Source organism: Cyprinus carpio, chromosome B12 (genome assembly GCF_018340385.1).
Source record: "Cyprinus carpio isolate SPL01 chromosome B12, ASM1834038v1, whole genome shotgun sequence".
Lineage (NCBI taxonomy): Eukaryota > Metazoa > Chordata > Actinopteri > Cypriniformes > Cyprinidae > Cyprinus > Cyprinus carpio.
The window spans coordinates 7,380,290-7,392,662 of NC_056608.1; the positions used below are offsets into that span (position 1 = coordinate 7,380,290).

At 37.1% G+C, this 12,373-nt stretch overlaps 1 protein-coding gene across 1 annotated transcript; it reads right to left on the reverse strand.

The window, feature by feature from the left end:
• Positions 1 to 3,251: 3,251 nt before the first annotated feature.
• LOC109102091 (post-GPI attachment to proteins factor 3-like) lies at positions 3,252 to 11,912 on the reverse strand. The gene is made up of 8 exons (XM_042735138.1): positions 11,078 to 11,912; positions 9,833 to 9,930; positions 9,565 to 9,717; positions 7,796 to 7,858; positions 7,597 to 7,658; positions 7,363 to 7,499; positions 6,386 to 6,590; positions 3,252 to 4,598 (listed from the first exon to the last, which is right to left on the reverse strand). Exons 1-8 carry the CDS (start codon positions 11,256 to 11,258, stop codon positions 4,535 to 4,537), a joined length of 963 nt encoding a protein of 320 aa, XP_042591072.1. The 5' UTR covers positions 11,259 to 11,912; the 3' UTR covers positions 3,252 to 4,534.
• Between the last annotated feature and the right edge of the window lie 461 nt (positions 11,913 to 12,373).

A 12,373-nucleotide genomic window follows, 5' to 3' on the forward strand; every position in this document is an offset into this window, starting at 1 on the left:
ATATTCCAGAAGCATCTGTCAATCACCAAAGCAAAAAAATATATTTTATCTCCTTCCTCAATTTGTATAAACAAACACAAAATTTGTGTCAAGTGTTAGATATTTTAAAAATGCATTGGGGATGATGTGGCCCCATAGATGTCAATTGTAAAAATCCAACTACTTCATGGGGATTTTTCATCAGCATTTCCATCATGTTTTAGTTTTTACAAACCATACTACATGTCAAAATTTCTCTTGGAAACTTGTTGCATTTTCTGTGGTAATGGACATCTTGCCACAGATGCTGGTTATAGAGCTGTATATACGTTTCCTTTAAAGTCAGCATAATGTGTAAAGTCATCCCATCTATTTTCCAAATGCATGTTATAGATTGTGTTATGAATATTAATCCATGCATACATTTAAGTTTAGAATCAAATTGACCTTTTGATGAAAATGACAGACTTCTCTCTGGTGACATACACAGGACATCTCCAACCCCAAGCTCATATTTATCTGCCTCCACTGTTGAATGCAATACCCACATCTCAAATTCCAATCAACAACCAATAAACAGAACCAAGTCACACTCTATATTTTTTTGTTTTTCAATAATCCACTAAACTTAGATGTACACCACATTATAGAAAAGATCTGTCACTTCTTCCGTTTGATCGCAATTTTAAATAAACAAGCTTAAAAAGTTGTAGTTAGTGGTTAAACTCCCTCATAGTTATAGAAATACTGTAGCATTGAGTTTCTGCTCATTAAGACTCTCAATAGACAGATGCAGTGAATTGTTGAGTCTGATAAGCGGACCACGCCATCACTGTTCTGGATACCCTTGTTGTCCCCTCCCCCTCTATACCACTTTTAGCCTTTCTAAATGGCTATATTTACCCTCCAGCCTGATCATGCTTGCACTCTTGTTCTGACACACACACACACACACACACACATAAAGTGCACAAGTGATGATATGGAACAAAGACATATCAGGCAATCAAATATGGTTTTGGCTCAAGTCACAATAAATCCAGAATCTGTAAAAGTGTGGATTAGCTTTAAAATGATACAAGAAATAGTCTGGCACGAGTGAATAAGAGTTTGTGGATGGTGAGAGATTTGTGGATACTCACACATGGAGAAGCACTGCCTTGTATGAACAATAAAAAGATTAAAAATGTAAGGCATAGTGTGACAAGCGTTCTGAAGAGAAGGAGCTTAATAACATTGGTAAGGATATAAGCTGTGGTAGCCATCAGGTTGCTATAGTAATAAATGTGTGTAAATGTGATGCACTACAAGCTCAAATTGCACAGCAACTAAACACACACACACACACACACACACACACACACACACAAATCCTTTTTTATCCGTTTTCCATTACCTTCTGTGGAAACCCAATTCTATGTAATATTTTCACTGCAAAGGCATTCTTGGTGAAATAAAAATCAAACGAAAATGAAATCAAAATAAAGCACAAAGTGATCTCATAAACAAAAAGTGTAAGGAAATTAAAACCAAAGATAAAGCAGCAACAGAGAGAAAAACCATGCTATATAAAATCTCAGTCAAAAGGAAAATTAATTTCTTTATCACATATCATGCCACTCTTTAACTCTTTATGTCATAAGGATCAAGTCAGTATTTTATATTCAGGCAACGAGTAGCTCTGTGGTGCTGATACTAGACATTCCCCCTAGCATGATTAAAATAATAGTTGATCCAATATCAAACAAATCTGTCATTACTCATGATTTTCCTTCATGGAATGCTAAAGGAGATGTTTAGCAGAATGTTCATGCTGTATTTTTCTATGAAATGGAAGCACAGAGTGACCAAAAGTAACAGTTATCAACCTACAAAATGTCAACAAAGCACCATTTATCATCATAATATCCATGTCATGAGACAGAGATTGAGTAAAATATTATTGATAAATAACGTTTTCATTTTTGGTTTTACTAAACAGGGCAAATTAGCGAGAGAGCGCAATTTCAAAACAGCGCAGATGGGCGTAGAAATTTCTGCGGGTGATTTACTAACAATGTGCAAATTAAAGAACACAGACACAACAGCTAATTTAAATATCGACCAACGCAAAATACCAAGCGCAGCGCAAATTAGCGTAGTCACAAATAATGAATAAAGAAATAAAGCCACAGTACGTTGAAAAGAACCGGAAGCCAAACAATGAAGGGTTACAAGTTTCGATAGACCTGGTGTTGCGTGACTCCTAGTTGAGGGTTCCAAGTCATCTTTTATTTCCTGAGGCAAATTAAAAATAACATGGCTTGGCAAACTATATGTTCGGATAATGTTTTCTTCTGGCATTCCAAATAAATTAATGTGTGGAAGAAATCCTCCTAGCAACAACAATTGCAGCCCTTTTTAAGCACAAAATAATTTAAGGCATGCTTTTTTGGAGCGTTAAATAATGGTACAAATACCAGTAATTTGACGAGCATAAACGTTTGTAAATCATGTTGCGTGATTCATTTGAATATTCTCCTCCCATAAATTTTGCATCTGAAAGGGAAACTCCTCCAAATGCATATTCAATAAGGTGAGGCGCAAAAATAACTGTGTCCATGCCTTTTCAGTGCTAATTTGTCACTGTCATCTTTAGTAAATCCTGACAGTACTATTTTAATGCCAAAAGATGGTTTGCGCTGGCGCAAGCTGTTAGTAAACCTGCCCCAGAGACTTAAAAAAAAGGCCCGTTCACACCAAGAAACATAACTATAATAATAACATAAAATAATTTCTCTTTATCCATTAAAATGGCTTGAATATAACTCTACCCTAACCTCATTTAATATATGCGGATCCAAGAATATGCAAATTAGACCCCACCTCCACTCAATCACATGAGTTTGGACTACCTATTCCAGTTTTACTCGGTTAACTGAAGTAGTAAATGCAACACAATGGCAAGTAGCTATATTGGATTAATTTAGCCATATATGTTTGAACCAAAAACTGAAAAAACTGAATTATGCAGGGTCGTATATAAGTCGATGTATCAGAATGGTAATGCATTTTATGTATCACGCTCTACAACATCAGACATGTAACCGTATATATCATTTGCCTTTGATCTGACTACATTATCAAACAGTTAATAACATTACACAAACCGCGCTCCTGTTCACCGTCTTAGACAGCTAACTTCTAAAATCTACATCCTTAGGTAGTAAAAGATATGTTTGTTATTTATATAGAAAGACCCTGCATGATGGATGGATTTGTTTGTTTGTTTTTTGTTGCATTTTTGAGTCTTTGGTACACCGCAGTTTTAAGGAGAAACTGATCTGCAGTGGTGTTGACTTTTGAGTTTGCACATAGTTTGGCATATTAAAACACCTGATAGACATGTAAACAACATTAAAAACTTGAGTTTCATCACCGGGGCTCTTAAAATGCTTGGGCTCTTAAAAGCAAGATGGATTTTGATTGGCTGTCAATGTTTTTATCATTCATGAGCTAGAAAAAATTGTTCTGAAAGTGATTCCAATGATATCATTCCTGTGTCATCACTGTTATAACGATGTAAACGTTCTTATTCTAACAGAATTAGAATGTTTTCAAACTTCATAGTTATCGTTTTTGGTGTGAATGGGCCGATAGAGGCCATGGTGCTTTTTGCCATTTTTAAAGCTTGTCGATCAATGGTGACCTTTTATTTTTATTATATGAACTTTCTACTAAACTTTTCCTTATGTTAATTTTCAGCACTAATTTTCATTTGTGTGTGGACTATTTCTTTTTTATCTACAGTGATTAAACTGAGTGATGACTATGGAAAAATGGGTAACTTGATATATGCACTGCTACAACAACAAAACATCCAATCCATCACAAGTCTATGCTGGGAATTCACAGAACAGTGAACGAAAAGTGACTTCCTGCAATATGGAAGCTAATCAGCACTACCTTCTGCTGGTAGCCACTGGTGTTGCACCCTGGTGAGGTAACAGCCACATGTCTCAAAAACAGAGCACACTGCTCACTCATAACCCCTCCTGAAGTTCAGCACGCTTATAGTGAATGGATGTTTAAAACTTAAGCTCAATCTACTTTTATCTCGGAGATATATTCAATTCAGGGCCACTAAATCAAGCACCACAAATGTAGACGGATATGAGTGGGAGATATGAACAACTTATGTGAAGATATTCATCTGCAAAGATGGTTATTATTCAGTGCACCTTTTTAAAAGAGTGCTGTGATGATAAAGGCTGATTTACTTCTTAATTGAAAGGCAAAGCTCAAGTGAATGCAAACATCTATCAGGTTTCAACTACAGTACAGTGGCACATCTTTAAAACCAGCCCAAACAACAATCCTTTCTGTACAATGCAAAAATAAAAAAGTTATGGTAAAAAGAAACAGTAAAAACAAAGGAAAACAATGAAATTCAGAACTTCAGCCCCGGGACATGTGCCGGAAGCCACTGCGGTTGAGGCTTGGCTCAGTCCGGCTCGCACTTGCCCTGATGAGAAGGATATCAGAGGAGGGGTTGGGGTTCTGAGACTGTTTCCTCCTAGTCCAGTTTCACTCCAGGCTTCTCTGTGTTGAGGAGGTGAAGGCTGTCATCTATGAGAAAACTACAAGAAAAAAGCAAGAAAAAACATACACTGTAAAAAATAATTTTATATGTTCTACAAGAACATTTCTACATAAAAATGTCTTGTTTATTTCAAAGGTTATATGCTGTTTATGTTATCATTTATGAAATTTAGCAGCAATTTCTTAATAAAAACGGTTTCAAATTAAATCCAACACCAGTTTATTGTATTTTACAATCATAGTTTTTAATACAAGCACCAGAACCCATTTCTATGGAACCACACACGACACGCAGAGTAAAAATTAAATACTGTGGCCACGAATTAAAAGGATTCTCCACCCCAAAATGAAAAAATTGTCATTAATCACCTACCCCCATGTCGTTCCAAACCCTTAAAAGCTTCTTTACATCTTCAGAACACAATTTTAAGATATTTTGGATGAAAACTGGGAGGCTTGTGACTGTCCCATTGACTTCCAAGCAAATAACAGTGTCAAGGTCCATAAAAGTATGAAAGACATCGTCAGAACACTCCATCTGTCATCAGTGGTTTTATGAAGCAATGAGAATACTTTTTATATGCGAAGAAAACAAAAATGATGACTTTAATCATCGTAGCACCATTTTGGAGAATATCTGCTGAAAGCAGGCAGCGTACTGTGTCAGCCGCGCTGCACGGATGCACTGTTTTAGTTCAAATTAAAGCATAAATACACGTAGAAAACATATCCTTGTATTGCGGCTGACACAGAATAGCATACGCAGTTTGCGTACAGCGGATGTTCTCCACAATGGCGCTACGGTTATGCGGAGAGACACAGAGGAGACGAATTGTTGAATAAAGTCGTTATTTTTGTTCAAAAAGTATTCTCGTCGCTTCATAAAATTAAGATTGAACCACTGATGGCAGATGGACTATTCCGATGATGTCTTTCATACTTTTCTGGACCTTGACAGTGTAAGTTACTTGGCAGTCAATGGGACAGTCACAAGCCTCCTGGTTTGCATCCAAAATATCTTAAATTGTGTTACGAAGACGAACTAAGCTTTTATGGGTTTGGAACGACATGGGGGTAAGTGATTAATGACAAAATTTAAATTTTGGGGTGGAGTAACCCTTTAAGAACTCGTTCCCACAAGTACCTAAATTATTCTAATTTGATCGCTCATTTTATTGAAATCGTGGCAACATTGTATTAATTCTTTCCCTCGTTTGGGGAACTAATTACTATATCGTAGCCACGATTAAATAAAAGAGGGAAAGTAATATTAATTCATGGCCACAGTATGTGTGTATATATATGTTACATATAGCATGAATTTACATTTTTACAGTAATGAAATATATTTCAAATCTAAAAAAAATTTATATCAAAATTATTAGTTTTTTAAATTTTGTTACCATCTATGCAAAAGGAGACAACTTTAGCATAGTTTTGTACTGCAATGTAAACACGGACCATGTAACAAACTGAATTCTAAAGAGCTGTCATTCTTGTTTTATAAAGGAATTTTTCAAAAGAAAACACTGTATAATGTTACCTGTTAGTCAATGTTTTATGAGCGACAAAGTGAGTTTGTTTGGTAACAATCCTTGCTATGTGTTATGGAAGAATGAATTGATTTGAAACAAAAGTGTTTTGGTAGTTTTAATTCAGTTTGGATGTGAAATTTCCTGCTGTGCCAAGCTGAAAGTTGTGTGAAGAGTTTTGAAAACGGATCGCAAGTACTGAGAAGTACTGAGAAATGTGTAAATATCAGCATTAATATGTGCAATTTACATGCAGCAGATACAAGATATAGAAATACATAGTGCATGTGTACCTGTAAAAGAGGAAGTGGACGGGCACGGTGCTGAGGTGCCAGACGGCATGAGCATCTAGGACCCAGAAGAGAGGAGGGAAATCCAGCAGCTCCAGCAGGGCAAGGCCATGCAGTAAGAGCACCACCATCACACACTTCCACCAGTACGGTAAAATCCTGCGGTTCAGCCAACACCAGCACAACCACCACAACAGGTTTATCATGCCTGTAACAGAGAAGACCAAGACCAGAGGGAACAACAGACGGATGAGAAAATAATACCTAACGTACCGGCTTATTATTGTATTTGTTTTGATTTTAAATCTTTAGTTTAAGTGTTATATAGTGTGAAGATGATTTTGCACTGATTTAATTGACGAAAATTCAGCTTTGCAAACGAATTAATTAGAATACAAATAATAATATAATTTTTTTTTAAATGACTAATATTGTCAGAAATATTACAAAGTTGACAGAACAACTGATGCAAGCGTTCACATGCAAAGATCTACAGTAATCAATAAATTGATCAAGCTTTAACTAGTCATTATGAAAAAGCATTAAAAACTCATGTTAGTCCAGTAACGTGATATTTTTCTGAATGAAACTGGATATTAAAACTATAGGTCATGACTTGATTTTATTCATGATGATTTGACTGGAGCGAAATCGGATATTCGACTCCAGAGTCAGACCTCAATATTTTGCAGCAGACTGTGAAATACCAATCCCGTTTTTATTAGGAATAATGTATGCTGATGAATCATTTACACAATAAGAAACCCAGAAACATTGATTAAGATAAATACAAGTATTAAAATATATTAAGTAAATACAATCCATTCATAGCCTTTTCAAAGTAATAAAAATAAAAACCTGTTGTTGGGTTTTTTTTTTATTACTTTGAAAATATTTAGGGCATTTTGACATGAACTAACACATTATCAGCTTATCATAGGCACTGTACGTAAACAGACTGCTGTATTCACAACACTTACCTATGGTGGCATTAGCAGCCATGTTGTACCCATAGTCAAAACTGACAAAGGTCAGATAAGACACATGGGACGTGAAGGCCAGAATGAGCAGAACTCCCACCATACTAGAAATTGCAGGCCTACGCAAGCCCAACGTCCTGAAACACAAATATTAATCCCCAAATCATCACCATAAACAAAAAGTTTAACAAGCACTATATATGGTCAATTTATGAGGACTTCCTGTTCACATACCTGACACAGCACAAGTAGATAGAGTAAAGAATGACAGCTGATGCACAGAAGTAGTCCATCTTCTATAAAACAAAATTAGAAAGTCTCTAGCAACAATTTTGATGTCTTTTTTTTTGCCATGACAATCGTTCCTCTTAATGCAAGAGATACATAAGAAAATGTTTTGAATTTGTCTCTGAATCATCTTTTGAAAGGTTACCTCTGTTAGATAGGTGTCTCTCGTGTGAAACACTGTAGACCAGAACCATGCATTCAGGGAAACCTGCAGAGAGATGCAAATGCGGTTGAGCACAAACTACATTTACAATGAAATGACATTTATATAGTGCTTTTCTAAGCACTCAAAGCATTTTACAATGGGAAGGGGGATCTCCTAATCCACCACCAGTGTGCATCATCCACCTGGATCTGCAACGGAGCTAGGAGCCACACAGACCACAGGATGAGCACCCCCTGCAGACCTCACTAGCACCTCTTCCAACAGCAACCTCGTTTTCCCAGGAGGTCTCCCATCCAGTTACTGACCAGGCTCAACCCTGCTTAGTTTCAGTGGGCGACCAGTTTTGGGCTGTAGGGTGATATGGCTTGCTGGTGGTTTTCTTATTTTTTATTTTGAGAATTTTTTATTTAATTTGAACAGCATTGGAGATGCTATGAATAAAACTGATGATCATGTGATCCAGCATGGTTTCAGAATGTTCCAAAGAGTATGAAAGTGAAGTGACGTGTGGCCAATATGGTGACCCATATTCTGAATTTGTGCTCCGCATTTAACCCATCCAAGTGCACACACACACAGTAGTGAACACACACCCTTAGTCGTGGGCAGCCAATGCTGTGGTGCCCAGGGAGCAGATGGGGGTTCGGTGCCTTGCTCAAGGGTCTCAACTCAGTCGTGGTATTGAGGGTGGAGAGAGCACTGGATGTCCGACCTGAGACTCGAACCCACGACCTTTGGGTTACAAGTCCAACTCTCTGAGCCACAACTGAGTGGGAAAGGTCCATGAGCCGGGACTCAAACAAGGGACGCCCGAAGGACAACGGCGCTACATGTCAAAGCACTGCCCACGAGGCTACTGACGTTGATAAGAGGCTGGTTTTTAAGTCATTTTGACCTATTAACTGATCCAGCACAGAAGAACAAATGTGATTACCCTGTTTGTGCTGCTGTATGTTCGCTTCTGTGTGCAATCAGTGTGAACATTGCAATAGCAAGACACATTTTATATATATATATATATATATATATTAGGGCTGCACGATTAATCATACTAAAACATGATTTATACTATCTTGCATTGGTAATAAGCCTCTATGAACTTTTAGGCAGTTCCCTAGTCAGAGCTTTTCTCTTAATCAATCCCATGCACACTTGCTCCCTCTGCACTGCAAAAAGCACTCATGAGTTTAACGATCTTAATTGAGCTCTTCTGCTTGTTACATTTAATATAGTCTCGCGTAGCCAGACCTTCAGACTGACGGCTGAAGGTCTGGAATTAATGGCAGCTTTCATTGGCTAAGGCCCATTGACTGACATGTCAAACAACCAATCACAGTTAATTTCGCTCAGCGTCAGTTGTTTAGTTGATCCTGAACAGCGCTTGTCGTCACAGTTGTAAACACTACAGCTTTCTTCTTTCGTGAGGGGGTTCGGCGTCACGGCATCTTTGTTTCCAGACAGAATGTTAAAGAACGCGACACGCACGTCTCCCAGAAATCCTGTAGAATTCAACCAATCCGATGGCGACTTCAACACTCCTGAAGTGTTTCCACTTTTGTGTCCCATATGCATCAGACATTTAGCAAACATCAGACTACATTTAATACAGCCAGTTAATGTTCTTTCATGAGGCCACTTCTGCTATATGCTACAACTCTGCAAGCAAACCATTTAAAAAAAAAAAAAAAAGAACTCTAGTTATGAATAAGAATGGTTGTCAGTACTACAGCAGACAGACACTGTCTCACCAGTGAGAAGGCGGTGATGGTTTGGTACATGGGGCTCTGTCGAGGGACGGCGCTACGGTATCTCAGCAGCATCAGCAGACATGCCAGACCATTGAGCAGAGACGCCAGCGCGGACGCAGGCTCCTCAAAACACAGGAAACGAGCAAATGGCCACTACGCAAAGTCAAAAATAGCAAAAAGATGTAGAATCAGGGTTGAAAATACATATATTTCCATAGGGATGACCATTAAAATATGTCTCTTTTTTTATCCATTGTTTGACACTAACCTTCCCGTGAAACTGTGGAACGCTGTAGCCCTCTGCCTGGTACAGACCCACGGTGGTCCACATGCACTGATACCTGCAGTCATCACGACACGTCCAGCCTGAAAGATCACAGACCTCAAACGATCGATTGCAAAAACTACAAAATTAATTGACATTGATAAAGTAAATCTACCTACAATACTAACCAAATCTCACACAGAATTAGAAGAATTTATGCTTAAATATATGTTGTGCCTACATATGAATTTCTTTACCAATTTAATTATTTCTTTGTAAGAAAGGATAGTGAAGGAAAAGCTGCCAACAAGAGTCCAGCATCTTTCGATACGGTGTAAAAAGCCAGGATGCACCTTTTAAAGTTGCTTTTAGAGAATCCCCAATGAAACTGCCTCATTTTACCTCTGTTCGAACACAAAGGATGAGTCAAAATTCATTTTTTTGTGGTAATCAACATTTTGTCACAAATGCTGTCAATTTCGCTTAATTGATATTAAAGCCAGAATATTCATTATTTCATCCTTCCATATGTGGCATTGTGTTTCAATGAAACATGAAAACAACCTATGGTGGTTGGCTGGTCCTAGCTAGTTTAACCCGTCTCTGGAGTCCAGCTGGTTTAGCGGGTTGGCCAGCTGGTCTCCAAATCTGATAAGTGACCAAAACCCCTCTAAAACCAACCAGACAAGCCAAGTCAGATACTGTAATTTAATCATTTAATTTATTGAAAAAAAAAAGAAAAGTAGTGTTATGGTACCATGGCACAGTGATGTAATAAAATGGTATATAGCATGACATATCAAGCGATTGCTGTATTCATATAACATGGTACTTGCATGGCACTCCAGCCTGCTTCTAACTAAATCATGGAATGAATTACTATAGTATGTCAAAAAAAGTAATTGCAATACCATGATAATGATAAAATTGATGGAATAAGAACTTAAAGAAACAATACTGTTAATATGGCAATTGATATATGACATTATTTTGCGAAAAAAATAATAATAAAAGTGTCAGTGCATTGTTTGTGTGCAGGTCTGTGCAATTTTTGTCATAATTTGTATAAATACTTATTACTAGCCTATGCACATCAAAAATAGTCATTAAATAATTTAGTTCTTCTAATAATTTAATTTATAATAATATTTTGACATATTCTCTATTGCCAGCTATGAAATAAAATCAGTTTGCATAATACTCTACTAAGTTAGTAGTGTTACTAACAGAAATAGGTTAGTACAGTACCGGTGAGTGCCATGTATGGAGGCTGAGAGGACTGGAATCCGCGCAGTCGGGCCCCCGTGCAGTTGGTCCGGACGCATTGTTTGACGCAGTCGCGATAGACGGGCTCTTTGTCCCCCTGAGAGGCGCTCGCAGGAGCGGACAGGAGAAACGCCGCGGCTGCTAGAAACATCAGGCGCGTCATGCTGCTGTTCGTCCGGTCATAAGGCACACCAGTGCAACATCAGTCCATCAGAGCGAGTCTAGTGAGAGTCTAATTCGCAGAGCATGACAGTATTCACCGCCGCTGTTTCTTTTGCCTTTAAACAATGTGTCGCTTTAATTACAGCCAAGCACCTTTTTATTCTCTGCCCGGGCAACAAGTTTCATCGATACATCACAAGCGAAATGTTACATTTCAAAAAACCCGGAAGTGTAAATGTATGTAGCGCGCATGCGCTTGTATCTCTCTTTCTCTCTCCACACAAACACACACAATTATCTGACAAATCAATGAATGAATAAGCCAATTGCTAATTATTACGTTATTTTAAAAGGTACTATCTTTTTTTCTTCTTTTTTATAAATGCAAAACATGACTGTTTATGTATCGAATATATAGTATCGAGTATATTATATATTGTTTACCTCTGCTGAAAAAAATACTTTTTACATTAAAATTAGTAGGATGGTCTTCAGCTACCTACTGTTTAGTAGTGCTGGGTAAGTTACAGTGCAGCTTATTACATCTTCAACAGTGTAATTAGATTACTGAACTAATTACTTTCTCAAAGTATTGAATTACTCGATTACTTTCTAAATCCCATATCAACCAAACAAGGATAGACATGAAACTGCTCTTTTAATTCTTTCAAATCAATAATATAAAATTGCATAAATTATTCTTGAACTGGCCAAAGTATTTAAAGGGAGAAGGTTACATACATAAAAACATAAATTTTAACATTAGATGTTACATTTTCATGTTCATCACAAGTAACTGTAATTAAATTACAGAATAAATAAGAGAAATCCCTTAGTTTACTTTTTCAAGGGAACAGTAATTAAATTACAGTAATTAACCACTACTGCTGGTTGGTTGCACTTTATAATCTCAAATGAACTGAGACTACACACAACAATTGCATTTTAAACAGACATTTGTCACACTGCAGGTGCATTTAAAATAAATTTAAGGCAACAAGGTGTTTAAAATGCTGAGAAATAAAAGAAATGCACAGATAAAAAAATATAGATTTTCCTTAAAGTTGAAGAAAAATGTAATGGAAAAACTGATGGATGATAGCAGTATTGTTTCTT

Bases quoted from the DNA above. Each gene is read 5' to 3' on its own strand.
- LOC109102091 (XM_042735138.1), bottom strand. From the start codon at position 11,258: ATGACGCGCCTGATGTTTCTAGCAGCCGCGGCGTTTCTCCTGTCCGCT. The intron at 9,931-11,077 runs GTACTGTACTAA...GTGATCTTTCAG, and splicing joins TCCATACATGGCACTCACCG to GCTGGACGTGTCGTGATGAC. The intron at 6,591-7,362 runs GTAAGTGTTGTG...TCTCTGTTACAG, and splicing joins GGCTGCTAATGCCACCATAG to GCATGATAAACCTGTTGTGG.